This window comes from Nanorana parkeri, unplaced genomic scaffold, assembly GCF_000935625.1.
Source record: "Nanorana parkeri isolate BGI_ZX_2015 unplaced genomic scaffold, ASM93562v1 scaffold1146, whole genome shotgun sequence".
Classification (NCBI taxonomy): domain Eukaryota; kingdom Metazoa; phylum Chordata; class Amphibia; order Anura; family Dicroglossidae; genus Nanorana; species Nanorana parkeri.
In genome coordinates, this window is record NW_017307414.1 from 469,979 (window position 1) to 492,837 (window position 22,859).

Consider the following 22,859-nt stretch of genomic DNA (forward strand, 5'->3'; position numbering starts at 1 on the left):
TGCACTCAGCTGCGCATGCGCTGCTCAGCGTGCAGAAACAAAAACAAATAAGTTGCTGAATGGTAGAAAGAAGCTTTTATGGCAGAAGAGACTTACAGAGTCTCTCATGCTGTAGACAGCCAGCCAATCGGCATGTTTTAATGTAATCAATATGTAAGGTTGATTACAGCGGCAGACCTTTGGGGGAGGAAACCTACAGAAATATACAAACACCATGCAGGTAGCTCGGGTGGGACTGCATGGCAAGTACATTAATTACTAATCCGCCGGATGAAGAAGAGAGGGAACACTGGATGCTTGTTGAGTTTTAGTTATATTTTCCGTCACATGCAAAAAACAGTCATAAACATAAAATCCATTTTAAATGACATTATTTACAGAGTCAACCGAATGATAGAAGCAAAACGGTCACCACAGCACATAAAATTAGACCATCGTAAACACTTCTATTAGACCCCAGACAACACGAGCAATTAACCCTTGCAGTGTGGGGGTAGCTTCGCTACAAGGGTACGGTTTTAAAATGCCCGAAGCTTTTCTTTAAATATAGAGGCTCAGCGGGGGGTGAAGGGCATCGGAAAAGGAGCTGTGTGAAGTGTCTTCAACAGTTATAGAACAATAAAGTTGTTGAAGAGCGGTGTGCGACGTCCTATTATGGTAGATTGACTGTTCTGCGGGAAGCGGATCCCGGGAAAGGTGAGCACCGGCCGCTTAGGTGTTGACAGCGGCAGACCTTTGAGCAGATTCAGGGACACCGTGAGCCAATAGAGGACCTTGCTTTGCAGGAGGGCATGTCAATACATTATCTGGGATGGACGCCGGTCGTTACATACAGAGTGCCATGGGTCCGAGACTTTAAAATAACATCAGTGTAGTCGTCCTTTAAGGTGGCATTTTGCATTTCCAGGCAGTTACAGGCCCGGCGGAGAGGAGCGCATTTACCTCAGTTTATAGGGAATCACACGAGGTGAAGGTCTTTCAGAAGCCGGTGTACGCAGGACGTTCATACAACGTGGCCCCTGGTATTATAGAATGGGATCAGTCCCATTCCAGTCTACAACGGCACCTTTCCATCTGAAAAATATAACAGGGAGAAGATAATGTTAAAAGTTGAATGTGGTCATGTTTTGCTTTCCCTGGTCCCCCCTCATCAACATGCTAATTAGATTTTTGAATAAAACTTTTTCTTTTTCATGACGTGTCATTTTTTTTTGTACCCCTGGGTCCCTGTGACACGTCACGGTTGGTGGGAGGGGCCAACAGAGTGCTGTACGTAACTTATTACAGTGCATTGGTGATATCTCTGTCCAATGTTGCCAAACCCCAAAGTCGTACTTAATGTACAAAAATAGAAAAAAAGGGGTTTTTAAAGGCACAAAATCACACATTTCATTGGAATAAAATTATTTAAACCTAATTTAAAAAAAAAAACATTAAAAGATTTTACAAAATTGTCTGTTTCAATTGCTTGTGATCCATAAGAATTAAAAACTCACCTCTAACATAGATCAGCTGCCACCTCCCGCGTCCCCCAAAAGGGAGGAAAAAGTCATATATCACCACGCTGAATCGTCATGGAGTCTAAACTCTTAAATGTGTTGATTCCTCCAATTAGGGGGTCACCTTGTATTTGTGTCCTCTGGGGTTATATGAGGGGGCGCCTTTGCCTCTCTGCGGTCACCCGCTATATTTTATCTGCGGGACCACTTACCACAGGATAGACAGCCCCTGTTCTAATACCATGGGACGGGGGTATATCAGGGGAACATATTCCTGAACATGTTTCAGAGAGGTTTCCACCGCACTCCTTACTGCTATGTCCCTTTTTAAAGTGGGTGCTGCAGTGATAGTTGATGGCGGCACTTCAAATCCAAATAGTAAGGTATAATCACCAGCACACTAAAGTAAAATCTTCAACGAGTGGTCATTTTATTGATGTACACACATCTCGTCATAAAGCAAAGTTTCGGGGCCACTCAGGGTCCCTTCATCAGGCATGACCTGTTCAAATTGGTATTGAGTAAACCCTTTACAGGGAGGGAATCTCACCAGGGGTGCCAGGCGGGCAAAGCCACTAAAGACGTTCCAAAGAGGTTTCCACCGCACTCCTTACTGGCATATCACTTTTTAATGCCTGATGAAGGGACCCTGAGTGGCCCCGAAACTTTGCTTTATGACGAGATGTGTGTACATCAATAAAATGTCCACTCGTTGAAGATTTTATTTGGTGTGCCGGTGATATACTTTACCATTCATATTCCTGAACATGCCACTTATAGGTCCGGATCTTTGATCTTTTTTTCCAGCTTGGACACCATCTCCCAGGTTCAGGTAATCGGCTGATTACCACATTGGCCTTCAATGATTGAAACAACTGAAATCCAATGAAAGAAAGGGGGAGCTAGGGACGGTCTGGCTAAGGAGGGAGGAGCTAGAAGATGCTGGCTGTTCTCCAGCCAAAAAATGAGGTGGACTCTATCTGACCTGCTGCATCTTCTGCTGCCCATTGTGAATAGCTGACCCTATACAGTGAAATCAATAAGTACAGAAGAGGAGCCTGACCAATTTGCACGACTTAAGAGGGGCCACTCAGGGTCCCTTCATCAGGCATGACCTGTTCAAATTGGTATTGAGTAAACCCTTTACAGGGAGGGAATCTCACCAGGGGTGCCAGGCGGGCAAAGCCACTAAAGACGTTCCAAAGAGGTTTCCACCGCACTCCTTACTGGCATATCACTTTTTAATGCCTGATGAAGGGACCCTGAGTGGCCCCGAAACTTTGCTTTATGACGAGATGTGTGTACATCAATAAAATGTCCACTCGTTGAAGATTTTATTTGGTGTGCCGGTGATATACTTTACCATTCATATTCCTGAACATGCCACTTATAGGTCCGGATCTTTGATCTTTTTTTCCAGCTTGGACACCATCTCCCAGGTTCAGGTAATCGGCTGATTACCACATTGGCCTTCAATGATTGAAACAACTGAAATCCAATGAAAGAAAGGGGGAGCTAGGGACGGTCTGGCTAAGGAGGGAGGAGCTAGAAGATGCTGGCTGTTCTCCAGCCAAAAAATGAGGTGGACTCTATCTGACCTGCTGCATCTTCTGCTGCCCATTGTGAATAGCTGACCCTATACAGTGAAATCAATAAGTACAGAAGAGGAGCCTGACCAATTTGCACGACTTAAGGGAAAGCCGGAGTCCGGCTTTATTAAGAACTGTACAAAGTGAGCCAAGATGACCTAAATACTGAAAAGTAGATTTTGGGTTCACATACACGGTAGGGTCCAGTGTAAAGGTTCTGTACATACGATACATGAGAACACAATGAACTTTAATGTATCAGCTCTACTCACTTGGTTCTGATACAAAACTCCAGCGGGGGAACCAAATCATTGTCTTCATTTTCTATACAATTCCCTGAGGTGTCTGAAAAGAAGAAGCAGCGATGAGATGAGGGCACATTGGCTTGTCCATAAGTCATAAAACTGCTTATACAGATACATATGGCACCGGCATGTTCTACCGTTGTCACCATCAGGAAGGAGATGCAACAGGGCTGGGCTAAGGGGTATGCAGAAGAGGAAGCCTCCTTGGCCACTTCAGCACAAAAAAAGGCCGGGCCTGCAACCTATGCCGCTGAAGTAGTTCATTGCTCATGGAGGAGGGCGTGCGAGCACTTGGGGCTTTTTGCCTTGGGTGCTAATGAGTATCAGAGGGGACATGGTGACCCAAACAGCAATTTCTTCAGACCAGAGGGTAAAAATCTGCTAGGGATGCACCAATACCAGTACCGATACCGAGTACTTGTCCAAATACTATGGTACTTACCCCTGATACCGGAACTTGCGGTCAGAGGGAGATTTCCACTGACCGGCAGTGCTGCGAGGAAACATGGGGCTGGCTTCCGGGCCAATAAGGACGTCGGGTAATGACTTGCTACCCGGCTTGCTGATTGGCCTGGAAGCCAGCTCCATACTGTTTGGTCGGCTCGATGCTGATTAGCCGGGAAACCGGCTCCCTAGCCAATCAGCATGGAGCCAGCTTCTCAGTAAATCAATAAGCCAGGCAGCGGGTAATGACCTGCCTCCCGTAAGCAGACATCAGTGACTGTCATGCCCCTAAGAAACATCCCATCTTCTAACACTGGGCATTTATACTTAGGCAGCCATGCAAAGATTATAAATGTATGCATATGACAGTCCTGTTGCGTGTATTCTACTTGGCGAGGCTGCATTAAAATAAGACACGATTGTCCCAATTGGACAATCATGTTGGGCCTGCTCGATGCTGATTGCCCGGGAAGCCGGCTTCCCAACCAAATCAGCAATGAGCCGGCCAAACAGCATGGAGCTGGCTTTCTGGCCAAACAGGAAGCCGAGAGGCGAGTCATTACCCGGGTAATGACTCACCGCCAGGCTTCCTGATTGGCTAGGAAGCCGGCATCATGCTTGCAGAAGTACCGCTATTTGTCCTCAGTATCGGCGAGTACCGAAAGATAAATATCCGTACTCGTAACCGAAAAACCAGTATCGGTGCATCCCTAGAATCTGCAAAGAAAATTGCTAAAATCTTTGAAATGTATAGAGTTCATCAGGATGAAGTTTTATTTTTCTGGAAGCTGGAGGTACTTCTTGAGAGCCGCGTGGGAGCGGGAGATCAACACTCGGGAGTGTCTCTCTTATTTTTCTCAGCAATACATCAGCCGGTGATGTTTCTGGATTGGAGCAGTGTTCGGGGGCACAGGTGTCAGGAGAGAAATGCTCTAATGTAATATCACCGATTGTCAAACTCACCGATGGTGAGGCGGATCTCCTCTTGCTGGTTTGCCAGCCCATCATAGTAATACAGATCAAACCTTCGTTCTGCTCTCCAGTCGCTCACTAAATCTTTCTTCAAGCAAAAGAGGACGCTAAAGTGACTCTCACTGCAGACCACCCAGATCGGATACTTCGGGGTCTTGAGATAGGAACCAACCTGAAGGAAAAAATAAAAGCCACATTCAGTACATTTCTGTAATACGTGCACATTGCACCACGTTTTATCCCTTTAAAGTTGAACTCTGACCTTCCCTTTAGTCTTGAACAATTGTACAGGCTCATTTCCTGTACTGTACAGTTGCACAGGCTTCCTCCCCAGTCGGACTGTCCTTGGCCCGCCCCTTTCATTCATTGGATTTCAGTTCTTTTACTCAGCATCAGGAGGCTCAGCACCACATGTGGGCGTTACCTAGGGCGGTCTGCATGCAAATGCAGCCTGTCTGGGGACACCCTATCCTCTAGATTGATGTCCCCCTAGGAAGCCTTTGTGATATTTGCATAACTCCTCCCATGAGCCGGCCCACTGCTTGCATCTGTAGATTAAACTTCAGTATTTCTAAATGCTGAGGGTACAGAAAAGTACCTCTCAATTTGCCTGCAATCCAGTGTGCTCCAGTTTGAGCTGTGTCTCTGCTGCACTATATTTTCCAAACAGGGTTGTCAGCCCTACCAATTTCTCCTTTGTGGACTACAGAACGCCTCCCCATTTCTTTATTATCCGAATGAGAAGAGGGGATGTCTTCTGTAGTCCAGGGTAGAAAAACTGATTAATTTGTAAATTTGAGCTTCAGTCTCCAAGCTCTGATGGCTTTCAGTAATGCAATTAGGGATAACCAGGAAAACAAGTGAAAAGTAGCCCAGAGCACCACCTGTTTGATGGAAACATAAATATTAATATGCAATTAATAACTTTCTAAAAAATATTAAAGAAAAAAAAAAGACAAAACCTATTATAACTTGCACTGCTGACTCTCCCTTAAGTGGGGACCAGTGTCTTTCTTCTGCCCAAGAAGTTGCATTCTGGGCAGGGCCGGATTTACCCTCTCTGCTGCCCCAAGGACAGGTTCCTCAATGCGCCCCCCGTACCCACCAAACCCCCCCATGGAGAATGGCAGACCTGCAGGCTGCATACAAATGATCTCGGTGACATAGGCGGGATCACTTGTATAAAACAAGCTGCGGCTCCCCCGATGTACATTTAGCTCTGCTTGCCCAAAGCAGGGCTAAATGTAGAAAACAACTACCCACCCGGCGCTCGGAACTGCATGTCCCGGGCATCAGGAGATAGGATATCCACACCTCTGCTGCCCCTCTACTCCTTGCTGCCCCGAGGCCGGGCCTTGGTTGGCCTTGTGGGAAATCCGGCCCCCTGATTCTGGGAGAATGGAGTACATACCTGGCACACGCTGTAATGTTCGAAGAGGGAGAGAAAGCCAATTTCACTGCGGCTGGAGACCCCTTTTAGGACAGTGGTGTTGCCGTTCCCAGAGTCCAGCTCCATGACATCATTGAAGACATTAGACACGGCTTTGCCTCCCAGGATGAGATTAACAAGTTCCTGTAATTGATGATAAATCAGACAAACCATTTATTTATAGAACTGAACAGAGAGAGATCACTAACAAGGCCCATAATGCGAGTCTGGGAAGCAAAAATACCTTAAAATCCTTTTCTCTGTGTCCACTGAAGGCTCTGATGCAGGGGCATAGCATAGACACCAGGACACTCTGTACTTAGCAATGACCACCAACATAGGAGGAAGTGTAATCCCACTGTTCTTTGATGCCAGAGCATTTTTTTTACTCCTACTGATCACAGTCTGGCCCCCAAAAAATGTGATGAACAGTGAAATGGCCCATTGTTTAAAAAGTTTCGGACCCCTGCTTTACTGTGTGTATGTAGCATCAAAGTTCAGGTCAGCAAATGGACCTACTTGTATCAGCCGATCAATATAGGACAGTGAGAACTACACCGTGTCTGCAGTCTCTTATTTTGGAAATGAAAACAAGCTTTTGTTGGGATTTAATGGCAGAGACACCTTCTAATGACTTACTTGTGTACAGTAAGCATGGGCACCAATTAGGCAGTTGGTAGGAACGTCAAAGTCTTGCTGGACCCTGTGGTGAAAGTAGGAGTAAATATGTGACACAATTCTGTTACAAATAAGAGGATCTGCAGTGACAATAAGTTATTATTATACAGGATTTATATAGCGTCCACAGTTTGCGCAGCGCTTTACAATATAAGGAAGACATTACAATCACAATACAATTCAAGACAAGATGGTGAGGAGGGCCCTGCCCCTGAGGGGTTACAATCTAAAAGGCAGGGGAAAGTGATACATGAGGAGGTAGCTGTGTGGGGATGAATTGTCTAAGAACGTGATGGTTGAGCGGTTAGGTTGAGGTGGGATAGGCTTCCCTGAAGAGATGAGTCTTTAGGGTACGCCTAAAGGCAGTCAAGGTGGGAGAAAGAGGGACAGGTTGGGGTAAAGAGTTGAAATTAAAGGAGGAGAACTATGAGGCGAGTGAAAATCACTTAGCCTCATAGTTCGAGCCGACCTGTGACAATTAAACAGTCACAGGTCGGCTCAATAGATCGGGAAGTGAGCGAACACATACCGTCGCTCGCTCACTTCCTGATCTATCCGTGCAGAGAGCTGTGACTGTCACTCACGGCTCCCTGCAGAGATTGCCCCCCTGCCCTGTCCGATCCTCCAGTGCTGACTGGCGGAACGGACGGGGGAGGGGGCGGGTAGAGCTGGCTCTGCTTCTAGATAGGCAGAGCCAGCTTTCAATCCCGCAGCTGGGTGGATCTTGACAGTAATGTCGGTATGTGTCCCGGCTGCGGCGTGTCAGTATACCACGAGCTACTGAGCTTAGGGTGACGGGAGGATGATCGTTTGTGTCCTCCCGTTACCCGTAGGAGAACTATGGGGAAAAGCCCTGACCCCATAGTTCTCCTTTAATCTATTACTATACCGAAGATTTTGCTTTGTTTTTTGCCAAGTGAAAAATATGTATCCTATATTGAGTGTTATTTGGGTTATGGATGCCATTTTGATTATTGTACAATCTATCGCCTAGCTGTATCTCATTGTGATTCTTATTTTATATCTATACTCAAAAAAATTTCTATCATTATAAAAAAGAAAGTGCAAGGGCAGGAAGCAAGGCCACTGGGGCTGTAAGTGACTTTGCTCAGTCCTCAATAAGTCATTGAGAGGTTACAGTCCGTCTCTCGCCAACAGATGGTATGAAGCCAGCTATGTATTTCCCTGCGTCTACTGATGACCAACACAGAACAATACTCTGTTAACATGTCCATAGAAAAATGCTTCACACAGTACAGCAGACTTACTGCTAAATCTGTAGTGTACATTGGTGTTGAGAAACGACATATACTTACAGATCGATCGATCTCGATAAGACAGAAGACAATGTAAGCAGAATGCAACCAAACGGCCCGCGTTCAAACTAGAATTTAGAAAGCAAAGTATATGGTGAACACGCACATATATTTTGAGTTATTATTGCACCCCATTTGCCTTAAAGCTGATCTCCAGGGATCAGGTCCTCCCTCCCCAAACTTAACACCATGTCAGATTACTTTATACCCCTTTTACTCACCTAAATCCATGGTCAAGTGATGTGCCATGTCCCATGTCTTCTAGGCCCCTGGTGCCCAACCTACAGCCCTTTGGTGCTTGCTATCTGACCCTTGGACCTCAGCAGTGGTAGTGTTGAGTTTTCTAAATTGGCAGTAAATGGAAATGATCTTCAGTAGTCTCATGTAACATGTTCCTGGTCTCTGTCTATAGATACAGGGATATCACCAGCACACCAATCAAAGGGATTCAGCAAAAGTCAATTTTAATGACAAATGCCATTCAAAATACAAGTGCTTTCCAGGCCTCAAGGGGTCCCCTTCATCAGGCTCATTCATTCATTCTGAGCCTGATGAAGGGGACCGCTTGAGGCCCCGAAAGCACTTGTATTTTGAATGGCATTTGTCATTAAAATGGACTTTTGCTGAAACCCTTTGATTGGTGTGCTGGTGATATCCCTTTATCCATATGCTGTTCACAGTGCCACCCGTGGACACTACGAGCACCCGCCTGTATATACAGGACATCTATTGATCCGGTAAGGAGTGCAGCAGGATACTATCTTCACCTGGTCTCTGTCTGTCTCCTACAGCATGTCTCCAATCTGCAGCATGTCCATAGTTCCTAACTTTACCTTCAAGTCATTTTGCAGTCTCTCACAGCCTTTTGTATCATTTTATATAATGAAAATCATTTGCAGCCCTTGGGTGATGTCAAGGGCCACAGCTGAGGCTCCTTACACCTTGTAAGGAGACAACCACTGTTCTAGAATCCAGAGTGGGAGGGTCCTTGTTCAGATGCCCATATGGCTTCCAGATTGGACACTTTCTACTGGCTGTCCAGCAGTCGGGTCCTACCATACACTAGAAACCTGCACATAGTGATGGAGTCACGGTGAGGAAAGTAGCTGGTGCATTGTAGCAGGAGGACCAGAGTGGGAGGTGTAAACTTTTATCTGCATCTGCTTTCTAGCATGTGGCTTGCAGTTTCCATTGATGAATGGACTTGCAACTGGGACAAACTGAGGTAGGTGTTTTCTAGGCAAGGCGTTACATTTTATAGTCATTTTCCTATGCTGTATGCTTTTTTTAAGAGAACTATGGCCCATCCTTTTTTTTTTGCCATAGTTCTCTTCAGGGTCACAGGAGGACATATACTAATGCCCCCCCCCTTCTGACCCAAAACTCAGCATACAATAGGCTAAAAAACAGCTATATGCTTTTTTTTTTTTTAATCTTCTTTGGCTTACACAACGTTAAAACTAAAATCAAAGGAAATATTTCAATGTGTACTGAGCATGCAGCGTCCCTCCAAAAAGTCCATCACATTGTGAAACAAGCTACAGAAAATGTTTACCTGATTAATATTTTGCTGAAGAAAAGTCAAAAGATCGTCATATTTTTTGAAGCTGTAAAGGATGAGCTAAAACATAAAGACAGAATATGTGAGTGACAAAAAAATGTGTGTAATTCGACAACCGTCCTAACAATCTGAAGCACACAAAAGGAAAATATACTTCCTTAAAGACAATATTTTGCACCACTGGAATTATAATGCTACCCCATATCCCATACCCCAATAAAACTCAGTCCTCATATTCACAAACAGTATGACTCAATAAGAAAACATTAAAGGAGAACTATGAGGTGAGTGCTTTTCACTCACCTCATAGTTCTAGTCGACCTGTGACAATGAGACTGTCACAGGTCGGCTCAGTAGATCGGGAGGTGAGCGAACACATACCGGCGTTCGCTCACTTCTCGATCCTGTCACGGCTCTCTGCCATGACAGGGGAAGGGCTGGATTCCCCCCTCCCCGATCCGCCAGCGCTGACTGGCGGAACGGACGAGGGAGGGTACAGCTGGCTCTGCCTCTAGATAGGCAGAGCCAGCTGTCAGTCACGCAGCTGGGCGGATCCCGGCGCAATTGTCCGCTTCAGCTGCGGCGTCTCAGCATACCGCAAGCTACAGCTCGCGGTATACTAAGCCTAGGGTGACGGGAGGACGCTAGTTTGTGTCCTCCTGTTACCTTAAGGAGAACTATGGGGAAAAGTCTTAACCCCATAGTTCTCCTTTAAGAGACTATATTTAGTCTCAGGGCTTCATATGTGTAACCAAAACCAGTGTATATATTATTATTTCCTATTATACCATTTGCTTCATTGTTATCTTCTGGATTATATCCTTCATTATACAATCTAGGGTAGTGTAGGGTCAGCTCAGCTTCCAACCCTTTAGTAGTGCGATCATATGGTTTATTAGTTGGGTAGTGGTGTTTGTTTTTTTAATATGGGGTTTAATTTTAATTGGTTTAATTGGGGTATAGGACATGTGCTCTTCTTGATATGTATTTTGTAATCTTTAATAAAGAAGATGATCATTTTAGAATATTGTCTTTGAAGAAATACTGTAGCTTTTCCTTTGCATGCTTCATGAGTATTCTGATAACCTGATGTGACTGGTGGCTAACCCTAGTCTGCATGTAAAGGAGTGTGCAGCGCTCAGGGTCACCAGTAAGTGAACCAAAACTATCAAATACGTGTTATTAACACACAATAAAAGTGCTTATAATCATTAGTGCATAATCTGCTACCATACACTGGTGGTAGCCAGTGAGATATTAAAATACAAAATTTCACTTTGTGCAAAAAAACTTATTATGCAAAAATTATAAGAAAGTTCCTTGTTGCAATCAAATATAAACGTATATATTTTTTGACCCCAGTGTACATATATCCTAATCCATAAGCGCGGATTTGACATATTTCACATTTTAACCCTAGTCTGTGATGGCTGAGACTGACTCACTACAAGATGACCTAGTCTTTTCTGATTTAATTCTTCTTCCACCAACCACTTATATAAGGGAATCCTTCCTCCATAGACCACTAACATAAAGGGGTCCTTTTTTCCCCCATCCCCCCGAGCACTAATATAAAGGGGTCCTTCTCCCACTGACCCCTAATATAAGGGGGTCCTTCTCCCACTGACCCCTAATATAAGGGGGTCCTTCTCCCACTGACCCCTAATATAAGGGGGTCCTTCTCCCACTGACCCCTAATATAAGGGGGGCCCTTCTCCCACTGACCCCTAATGTAAGGGGATCCTTCTCCCCCCCCGGCAACTATTAAGGGGTTCTTTTCTACTGACCACCAATGTATAGAGGCTTTTTCCAGTAATGTTGTCTCTAAACACCAACATAACGGTGCAGAACTGGCTGGGTTTCTTTTCTGGACTTTATTATTATTTGTTTCATTTCATGATTATCACTGAATATAATTTTGTCTTCTAGATAAGGGAGGTGTGACAAAATGATCTTCTCTGGATGTCAAATATGCTAGAATTATTTATTTATAATTATATGTACAACTTTCTGACTAGGCTAATGAACTGTAGGTGTAATAATGGATCAGAGGCGCTACCTGAGACATGAAAATTATTTCAAGGGTTCATCTGTGTTTAAAAGGTTGAGAAATGAGCAGCATACCTTAGGCCCCTTCCACAGGAGGGGTCTGATGGGGTCCGCCTGTCAGTTTTTCAGGTGGACCTGATCGGATGCCCAATGCTAGTCTATGGGCAGCCACGTCTAAAAAGATGGGTGTCCATTTACACCCGGTTACCCCCGATTCCGGCCAGGTCCGTAAAAACAAACAGAACAGTGTTTTGTTTCGACGGACCTGATCGTGCCGGATCTGGGGGTAATCTGATGGACACACATTTCCGTTTACATTCGATTCCCCATAGACTGACATGGGGTCCGGTCATCTCAGTTTTCTCCTCCATTGTAAGATGGAGGAAAAAAACTGGATGGACACATATGTCACAGCTGTGACATCCAATCTGTACCGCTCCAATCAGGAAGGAACCTGTGCACAGACCCTTCCTGATCAGCCCATGTGAAAGGGACCCAAGTGTTAGTGAGGAGGTGACAGAGACAAGCTGCATTACAATACATCTCATATATGACATATATGAGATGTATTAATTAATTTTATGGCCAGGACCTGAGTGGAGCATCACACCCCTAGAAATAATAAATCACAAAAAGAGAAAAGATGGGGTTTTAAAAAGGTGCCAATTGACAACTCCAAAGACAATGAAAAAGGTAAAAAAAAGTTTTTATTTAAATAATGATTACAAATTTGTGTTCAATTCACTTAAAATTCATTTATGAAAACAGCTAATCGGATATCTCCTAAAAGACTCACTCCACTTGTTGAATACTCAAAGTACATGATGAAATATATATAATTATACATTGGAATAACATGATTCAGGAAGTAAACATGTCCTCCTGTCCTCCAGGGCCTCGAAATGGAGGCGTCATATTCAACGTTTCACGTTGAAAAGCGCTTCCTCAGGAGATGGAAGATATCGGCATGATTAACCCCTTCGTGACTGACGACGTACAGTGTACGTCGCCAGCATCGGGGCTGTTTAAACTTGTAGAGCCGACTGTCGGCTTTACAACAGAAGCGATCCTGGCGACTTACCTGTCGCCAGATCGATTCTGCGTCCCGAAGAAGGGGCCGCCCCCCCCATTGGGTATCGCCGCGCACGCCGGAGAGCAATAATTCTAGGGCCAGTATTTTGGGGTATCTCTAAATTGATGACTTGTGGGGGCTTTTAAAGCGTCTTCTATGGACTTTTTCGCCGTTTTACGGATGCACGCAATTTGTAACCTGGGCATGTTGGGTATCGTTTTACTCGTTGTAACCTCATCTTTTATATTTCATAAAAAAAAATGTATTTTTGTGTTTTGGGGCATTTAATTAAATTTTTCACTAAATATTGGGGTTTGATAAGGAGTTGCGCTAATATTGCGCAACATAAAAATTTGCAACTACCACCATTTTATTCTATAGGGTCTTGGCATTCAGAAAATATATAATGTTGGGGGGTTTTAAGTAATTTTCAGGCCTAAAATGTGGAATATAACATGGGTGCAAAAAATGAAAAAAAGGACAGTCATGAAGGGGTTAAATAAATCAATAAACATAATATACAAAACCATGATTGTACAATGAATAGGTAGCTAGGTAGGAACACCACCTACCCATTTAAATAAGTTGGCGCGTGTGCATTCAGGAAGACCAATCCCGGCAGATCCCCATAAATCCAAGGCCTTAAAGTGAAAGGAGCAATTGTGGGTGAGTGGCCTAATGTACTTGGCCTTCTACCTTAAAGAAGCTAGTGTACTGACATTTATTGAATACTCCCCCTGATTATACCCTGCTGGTTAATGGGTTTGTTTCTACGAGTCATTTTTTATCGGTATTTAGCCTCTATGTAATAGCCAGAGAACTCTATGAGGTCCCATTTTAGGCTGGGTTCACACCTGAGCGTATTTTTTCAGCTCGTTTTTTTCGCGTGTTTTTTTGTTCAGTGAAACGCATGTTTCACTGGCGGTATGATTTTTTTTGTTTGTTTTTTTCCTTTAGTCGGCAGCCGCCGGAGGACACAGCGGGGATCGCGGACAAGGTAAGACCTGTACTCCCGAGTGTGGCTCAGGGGTTACCGCTTTGTTAACCCCGATCCACACTCGGGAATACCAATGGAAACGTGCGGCAAAACGCCCCAAAGAAGCTCCTGAACTTGTTTGGGCATAGGGCGTTTTGCAGCGCGTTCCGACGCGCTGTAAAACGCCCAGGTGGGAACCATGCCCATAGGCAATCATTGGTTTTCACATGTTAAACGTTTTACAGCGCGTAGGAACCCAGGTGTGAACCAGGCCTTAGAGTACTGACAGTGCTCTCTTTCTTTGTTGATTTAAGGCTCCTTTTCTCTTTGACTGGTTGTTCGACTTCCACCTCCTATTGCTTAATACTGGGATATTTGGTCCTCTGTCCCCCTGGATTTATGGGGATCTGCCGGGATTGGTTTTCCTGAATGCACACGCGCCAACTTATTTAAATGGGTAGGTGGTGTTCCTACCTAGCTACCTATTCATTGTACAATCATGGTTTTGTATATTATGTTTATTGATTTCTTTAAAAGGAGAACTATGAGGTGAGTGATTTTCACTCATCCTCATAGTTGGAGCCGACCTGTGACAATGAGACTGTCACAGGTCGGCTCAGTAGATCGGGAAGTGAGCGAACACATACCGGCGTTCGCTCACTTCTCGATCCTGTCACGGCTCTCTGCCATGACAGGGGAGGGACTGGATTCCCCCCTCCCAGCTCCGCCAGCGCTGACCGGCGGAACGGAGGGGGCGGGTACAGCTGGCTCTGCCTCTAGATAGGCAGAGCCAGCTTTCACTCACGCAGCTGGATGGATCCAGACATAATTGTCGGGATCCGCTTGAGCTGCTGCGTCTCAGTATACTGCGAGCTGTAGCTTGCGGTATACTGAGCCTAGGGTGAAGGGAGGACGCGAGTTTGTGTCCTCCCGTTACCCTAAGGAGAACTATGGGGAAAAGCCTTAACCCCATAGTTATCCATATGACGCCTCCATTTCGAACAATCTATAAACCAATCATGTTTACTTCCTGAATCATGTTATTCCAATGTATAATTATATATATTTCATCATGTACTTTGAGTATTCAACAAGTGGAGTGAGTCTTTTAGGAGATATCCGATTAGCTGTTTTCATAAATGAATTTTAAGTGAATTGAACACAAATTTGTAATCATTATTTAAATAAAAACTTTTTTTTACCTTTTTCATTGTCTTTGGAGTTGTCAATTGGCACCTTTAAAACCCCATCTTTTCTCTTTTTGTGACATATGAGATGTATTGTAATGTTGTATGCAGCTTGTCTCTATCATTTCATCGCATACACACACATACACACAGAAAGACCAGTCCCAGCAATCATCTTACACTTTCTAGGATTCCATCGGCTTTATATTTCCCAGCTGGAGTGAACTGCTGCCTTCCGGATGACCTTTAATGACAAGCAGGGTTCAGTATGAGGAACTCAGAGCATTATACAACAACTCCAATCTAAAAGGTGCTGTGCAAAGGTTTAAAAGGGAAACTACAATCATTTAAAAGTACAATAAAGAAGATTATTCTAATTAAACTGACCAGATAGTTAGACAGATACATAGATGTGCAATTAGCCTTTAATTCTGCAGAGATCTCAGCGTGTAGGAGGTTGAGTGGTTTAGCAAAAGACACTGGGGCAGGGCTGGCACCACTCAGTCCACCACTGCCGTCAGCCTTCAACAGGATTTATGAGCCTCCAGAGTGCGTTTCTGGCAGATCAATAGGTATTTTTCTGTAATAGCAGGAAAGGAGGCGGGCTCTATCTGACTTGCTGCAGCTTCTAATGCACATTGTGAACTTGAAACAAAAAAATTCAAAAAGGGCGCAACGCTAGGTGGGCTAACTGACCGGGTCGGGAGACCCAGGGAAAATGACAGGAGAATAGTGTAACAATGGGTGCACTGGGCGAAAAACCGGAGGATAGCTGAGGAAAAGGAATAAGCACTTACATTTCGTTTCACGGGACCAGAGAATGGAAAGTTCAGCTTTAAATTTCCAGGTACTTTCCGAGCTACTTACAAGGTGACAACTGCTTGCTTACAGTCTCCCGCACGCCATAAGATATCCGCGATGGCTCTGGACAGGCAGATTGTTCGGAGTTGGTCTGAAGGATTAAGTGCCCACCTAGGAACAGAAACACAATGACATCAAAACAAACTGACTGGACTTGTCTCCTCCCCCTCCTGTACGTTGCCTGTAATGGGTGGGGCCTGCTGAGTCCCTCCCACAGCTCTGCTCTCTGCACGGTTACGTACAGCGCTGTGACAATGTCACAGCAACTACATGCTAAGGTAAAATCTGGGTTTGCAAAGGCATCTGATGCACACAAAGTGGGTTTATGTTCTTTGTGGCTATTGAGGAATATAATTATATAAGTTTTTGTGCCCAAAATTCAGCTTTATTTATCATGCACCTTCCAAAATGTACATGAGACTTTGACCTCCCCCATCTGTCAGTTACCTGATATCGGAATCTTTCCCAAACACAAGGTTCTTTAACAAACAAGCCTGGACCGCAGCCAGAACTCCGCAGGGGCCGCCCTGAAACAGACAAAGCACTTTAGTTACACAAAATGCACAGCAAACTAATGACACAGTGTGTGAAGGAACTGTGCGGTGCTGAGGCCAGTCTGTGCCCACACATCCGCAGCATGAATATCTCTTCTACTCAAATGATTTGTTGAGTGACCACGGTTCGTCCAAAGAATGTAACCACGTACTAATGACATCTTCCAATTCCATACATGACAGGCATGTAGTGCACAGCTAAGTATGATATGAGCTCAGTATGGTCAGGCTGATAATCCCTTCCTTGAAACATTGTAGAGGAGAAGCCAGCACTGTCCCAGGTAGAATGATGGATGAATTATAGATGATGCCACTTATCCCAGGAAGTCTGTCAAAGCTGAACTCCAGCCAGGAAGCAGAAAATATTAATTGCAAGCCAATAGCTTGACTTGTCCAAAAACGTTCTCCATTTTTTTCTGTCCTATCATTGTGCTAACACGTGCCAATGTTTACATGCATACCAGGCAAATGCACTCCATTGGAGTCGCCTTTCATTGTTGCTAGGATGCAGGTGGTTTAAGCCGCCTAGTGGCCTTTGTTGCAATGATGCAGATGGCCCAAACCGCTTGCATCCTAGCAACCAAAGATGCTACGGGGCAAGAAGCAACCTGTACCCTAGCAACCAAAGACGCTAGGTGGAAAGGAGCCAAGTGAATCCTAGCAACCAAAGACGCTAGGTATCAAGGAGCCAAGTGAATCCTAGCAACCAAAGACGCTAGGTATCAAGGAGCCAAGTGAATCCTAGCAACCAAAGACGCTAGGTGGAAAGGAGCCAAGTGAATCCTAGCAACCAAACCGCTTGCATCCTAGCAACCAAAGATGCTACGGGGCAAGAAGCAACCTGTACCCTAGCAACCAAAGACGCTAGGTATCAAGGAGCCAAGTGAATCCTAGCAACCAAAGACGCTAGGTATCAAGGAGCCAAGTGAATCCTAGCAACCAAAGACGCTAGGTGGAAAGGAGCCAAGTGAATCCTAGCAACCAAAGACGCTATACGGCCAAGAGCCACCTGCATCCTAGCAACCAAAGATGCTAGGTGACAAGGAGCCAACTGAATACTAGCAACCAAAGACGCCATATGGCAAATAGCCACCTGCATCCTAGAAACCAAAGGCGGTATACGGCAAGGAGCCGCCTGCATCCTAGCACCCAAAGACGCTATACGGCCAAGAGCTGCCTGCATCCTAGCAACCAAAAATTCTAGGCAGCAAGGAGATGCCTGCATCCTAGCAACCAAAGATGCTAGGCGACAAGGAGCCACCTGAATTCTAGCAACCAAAAAGCCTCAATTATCGATTATATAACACAAGTGTAATCATTTCAGAAGATTTGTACGATAAAAACGTTAGTGGACAAGTAAAAACTTTAAAATAAGTAAAGCACCATCATAAAAGTACTGATACTTTAAGCCAGGGGTAGCTAACCTCAGCACTCCAGCTGTGGTAAAACTACAAAAATCCCATTACATCCTGGCATCTGGGAGTCATGCCTGTTGCTGTCAGAGTCTTGCCAACCGTCAGCTAGAGTGCCTAGGGTACCTACCCCAACTTTAGGCTTTTGTGAATCATTGCTATTATGCATTTCAGTTGTGTCCTTAGCAGCTTGCCTGGTAGTTATAATAAGAGCTGAAGATAAAAATGGAGCAATCGCTATGAAACGTACCTTTCTCTGCACGAAGCCGTACTTCAAATGCTCAATATTACAGAAGGTGAAGCTCTGAATTTTCCATTCTTCACTGAAGCAGCGCAGAGGAGATCCAAACAGCAGATTTTTAAGCTCCTACAAAGCAGAAAGATAAATAGTAGGGATTGAAACATCACTCCAAATAAAATGTCATCCTCACCCTAATGGAATAAAGTTGTATTTGGTGTGGTGCTTCAATGCCTACATACACTGATTGCCCAGATTATTATGACCACCCCATCAGTACTTCGTTGGGCCGCCTCGTGACTCCACGAGATGATGAAAGGTGATGCGAGGAATCTGACACGGCACTGTCGCCCTTCTGTTGTCTTGTACCAGTCTTGCCCCTCCCCCGTTCTGCCCTAACATTGACTAGTCGCTGACGGCCACAATTCGCACGTTCAGACCCAGATTTTCGGCTCACAGTCCGGTCTTTAAAACACTTTAACAACAGCTGCTCTTGAACATTTAGACAGGACCTCCATCGCGTCTTCAATCAAGCAAGATGGACGCGACCTCCTCTGTCATCTGCTTCATTCTGACCTCTCCCGCAATCTGGCAACTCAGTGTATAGTGTACTCACAAAGGATACTGACACTCTCCATTCCAATTTTTATAGGCTAAACGGTCACTCCCAGCGGAGGGGATTGATCTGCGACCTACTCACAGTGTCTTCCTCTCTTCCTTCTGAAGTACAAATCAACATCTGAACAATGTAAGATTGTCATTGCTTGATGGAAGCAATGCATGATGGGATATCAGAATGACGGACCTGTGTAGGCCTCACTGTGCGAGTGCTTGTCTAGACATAAGCTCACCATAGCTTGCTGTAAATCAATAGGTCTTCCTTCCGCCTGAACTTTATTCCGTGCCATGATCTCTGGAATCCCTATTGTGTCAGCCCATAAATCCTCTTCAACATCATCTAAAAAGAGACAAAAAAGCAAATAAGAAAAAACATCTTTAAACGTTCTTTTCCTAGTTTTGGATAGGGGATCTTCTTCTCTCTATCCACAACTATAACAACAGTTTTGGCTGGGTACATACTTTAACAGGCACACACAACTAAACTAAAGCTTCAATGGGATATAACTGTAATAACTATCCGGCAAGGGTGACGCTTCAGTGTACAGGAGACTGAAACGGTTTACCTAGCTTCATATCGACCAAGTGCCTCCCTTTGTCATTCGCTCTTGATGCCGACATCTTCCTGAAAGAAAAGCAATAAGGACAGATGTCACCTAGAATATTCCTCTGGCAAATGATCACAGAACACAAGCACAGATCAGATCACTATGGTAGATTGGTAGTGACAAAAGATAATCTGTAAGGCATAACCACTGCGTAGGCCAACAAAGCAAAGCCTGTGAACCTAATGAACCAATATGGCTGCCCCCGTGTACCTATAGAATGGCAAACGGTACATAGAAACAAAGCATTTAAAAGGAGAACTATGGGGTGAGTGTTTTTCCCCATAGTTCTCCTAAGGGTTACAGGACGACATAAACTAGCGTCCTCCCGTGACCCAAAGCCCAGTATATCACGAGCTACAGCTCGCGGTATACCGAGACACCGCAGCCGGAACGGATCCCTACATTACTTTTGAGATCTACCCAGCTGTGTGATTGACAGCTGGCTCTGCCAATCTAGAGGCAGAGCCAGCTGTGCCCGCCCCCGTCTGTTCCGCCAGTCAGCGCTGGAGAATCGGAGGGGGGAATCCCTGCAGGGGGCCGTGAGTAACAGCCACCGCTCTTTGCAGGGAGATAATCGAAAAGTGAGCGAGCGACAGTATGTGTTCGCTCACTCCCCGATCAACTGAGCCGACGCGTGACAGCTTCTTTGTCACACGTCGGCTCGAACTATGAGGATGAGTGATTTCCACTCACATCATAGTTCTCCTTTAAAGCTAAACTCAGAAAAAGAAAAGATTGCCTAAATACAATCTATTTGTGCTTCCTTTTTTTTTTTAAGGAGGAGAAGTAATCTCTAGGTCAGGGATGCCATTGGGGAAGAAGTGGAAATAGCACAGGGTCTGTCTAACTAAATATCAAAACATAAATTAATATTTTTTTCAAAGCCTCACCTCCACTTTCTTATTAGAGCAAATGTGCAGTCCTATGGACACTGGTTACACCCTGTGCACTCAGTAATCATCCCTCAGTAAAAGAACTAGTGAGACAAGCTCCCTCCCCTTTTCTACAATACAGGTCTGTATCAGAACACTGATGATGAGGGGTGTGGCTTTTACTCAGCTCTGCCAACACAGGGCATTGCAGGGGGAGCACAGGAAGCTCCATTTTGAGCACTCAGTGACAACATTGGCCAGGCAAACCCCGTCCCCATTGTTTTTTAGAATGTAAGTCTGTATGGGCAGACTGGTGATGAGGGGTGTGGCTATTACTCAGCTCTGCCAACACAGGGCATTGAAGAGGGAGCAGGATGCTGCATTTTATCTACAGAAAGTTATTTTAACACATTCTGATAAACAAGCCAGTCTCAAATTTTAAAACGCGGAGATAAAAAGGTGTGAGACTTCAATTGGGGTTTAGCATGTGAAACTTGGGTGCTAAAAAGCCCCGAAACGTTGTATAGAGCAGTGGTTCTCAACTCGTGGGTCGCGACCCAAACGTGGGTCGCGACACCCTCTGCAGTGGGTCGCGGCATCATGTCTGAATAGACCGGCCTGAGACTGAATAGAGAGGGGGAATTTGTGGTTCAGCCTGTGGAACCTCATAATGATGTTCTACTTGAAACTAGTATGTTAATAAACACGTACCGAAGTTGCTTCGGAGTGCCGGTGTCCATCCTTTACTGATATTTTGTTGGAAGCCAACCGCTGACACAGGGGCGTAACTAGGAATCACAGGGCCCCATAGCAAAATTTTGTATGGGGCTCTGCGATTTCTAGTTACACCCCTTGAAGAGCCCACATAGCTCACCTGAGGGTGACCCTGCAGAGCCCACCATAGACTCCCTATGGTGGGCTCTGCAGGGTCACCCTCAGGTGGGCTGGTCACACTCCTTACCTGTCCGCCTCTTCTTCCTCCGTCTTCCCTCCTCCGTCGCCAGGCCCGCTCCGTTCTCCGTCACTGGCCCCGCTGATGCTGACCTCCCGGGCCCCGTCTCCTCCTCCCTGCCACGTCCAGCCTCCTCCACCGCCGCTGCTGACTCTCATTGACTCAGCAGCGGCTATGGAGAAGAACGCAGCGCTGCACAGATCACGGTGATCTGAACAGCGGCGCGTTCTAACCCATAGCGACCCAGGTGACCCGCACGGCATCAGGGGGGTGTCCTGGCCGGGCCCCCCTGTGCCCGGGCTCCATAGCAGCCGCCTGGGTCGCTATGGCTATTGTTACGCCACTGCGCTGACACCTGCTGCTATATCCTGCAAAGCATACTATTATACTAACTCACCGTTTTGAGGAGGATTCACTCTTCCTCAGTGACTTTTGCTGCTTTTCTTGCTCTGCTTCCAAAGCAAGCTTTAGTTTAAAGTTACTATAAGCATCTCTGGTGCTGTCCGCAGTCTCCGGCCCACTTCTGGGCTGCTTGTCCTGTTTAGCAGTGGCGTTCAGAGCCGGGTTTCTGGACGGAGCAGAGACCAGCAGTTTAGCAGAGAATTCGTTCCCCAGTTGCAGCGCTGGATTTGAAGCGCCGTCGCTCAGAGCCTCCTCCGTCTTCCCGATCATCCCATTCATCTGGGGTTCGCTCTTGGCTTGTGCCGACAGAGGAGTTGCAGATGATCGTCTCTGCGATCGTTTTTTCAGCGAGTCCTAAAAGAAAAAGAACGTCCTGAATTCTCAATATCTACATGATCTAAGGAATGACGCCGGCTTCTACTCCATCGATATGGATGAGCGGAATTATATTGAAACAGATTTTGCGTCATGCGACATGTTGTCATAATTGGCTTTCAAGAGACCCTGTCATCAACTGAAAAAAATGCAGGTAAAACAGGAACATCGAGTACTTTAAATGTTACATGCAGTGTATTTTTCTTTTGAATTAATGATTTCCTATTCACTTGTAATGTGACTTTAAATTACTCCAGGAAGAGTACATTTCCTAGCATATCCCCCTCCCTTGTTGTAGGTTATAGCCCTCTCCTCTTCTGGGAATGTCCATTTACTCTCTGTGTTGGGCCAGCTCCTCCACCCCGCCCCTTATCTTCCTACATAAATGATTATGTATCTGCTGGTGGATGAGCAAAGGGGAATACTATAGAGCAGGATGCCGAAGAGTCCTACCGCACTCCTTACTGGTATGTCCCTAGTGGTGGGTGCTGTAGTGACTGCGTATGGCGCCACTTCAGATCTAAATAGTAAAGTATGTCACCAGCACACCATGGTTCAATGTCCAAGCAGTGATCACTTCATTGATGCACATATCTTGTCACATTGCAATGTTTCAGGGCCACTCAGGGTCCCTTCATCAGGCATGACCTATGACTGCCTGATGAAGGGACCACGATTGGCCCCAAAACGTTGCAATGTGACAAGATGTGTGTGCATCAATGAAGTGATCACTGCTTGGTGTGCTGGTGACATACTTTACTATAGAGCAGGAGTCCCCAACCCCCTGGCCTGTTAGGAACTGGGCCACTGGCAGACTCTTCGGCAGTCCCGCTCCCCCTGAGGAACTTTCACTTAGTTTCTTGCGGCCGTGCAAGTGAAAGCAGAGGATG

The 22,859-nt window shown here is 45.4% G+C and overlaps 1 protein-coding gene across 1 annotated transcript in view; it reads right to left on the minus strand.

Annotated features, from left to right (window-relative positions):
• Positions 1 to 981: 981 nt before the first annotated feature.
• Positions 982 to 22,859, minus strand: part of FAM188B (family with sequence similarity 188 member B) — a 31,589-nt gene continuing 9,711 nt past the window's right edge. The window contains exons 5-18 of the mRNA XM_018568150.1: positions 21,590 to 21,948; positions 19,327 to 19,385; positions 18,994 to 19,100; positions 18,155 to 18,271; positions 16,386 to 16,465; positions 15,945 to 16,049; positions 15,258 to 15,321; positions 9,788 to 9,853; positions 8,233 to 8,300; positions 6,878 to 6,941; positions 6,221 to 6,382; positions 4,801 to 4,981; positions 3,361 to 3,433; positions 982 to 1,074 (exon numbers count right to left, since the gene is read on the minus strand). Of these exons, the coding sequence (XP_018423652.1) occupies positions 1,026 to 1,074; positions 3,361 to 3,433; positions 4,801 to 4,981; positions 6,221 to 6,382; positions 6,878 to 6,941; positions 8,233 to 8,300; positions 9,788 to 9,853; positions 15,258 to 15,321; positions 15,945 to 16,049; positions 16,386 to 16,465; positions 18,155 to 18,271; positions 18,994 to 19,100; positions 19,327 to 19,385; positions 21,590 to 21,948 (1,554 nt within the window). The 3' untranslated portion in view covers positions 982 to 1,025. The remainder of the gene's footprint in view (positions 1,075 to 3,360; positions 3,434 to 4,800; positions 4,982 to 6,220; positions 6,383 to 6,877; positions 6,942 to 8,232; positions 8,301 to 9,787; positions 9,854 to 15,257; positions 15,322 to 15,944; positions 16,050 to 16,385; positions 16,466 to 18,154; positions 18,272 to 18,993; positions 19,101 to 19,326; positions 19,386 to 21,589; positions 21,949 to 22,859) is intronic.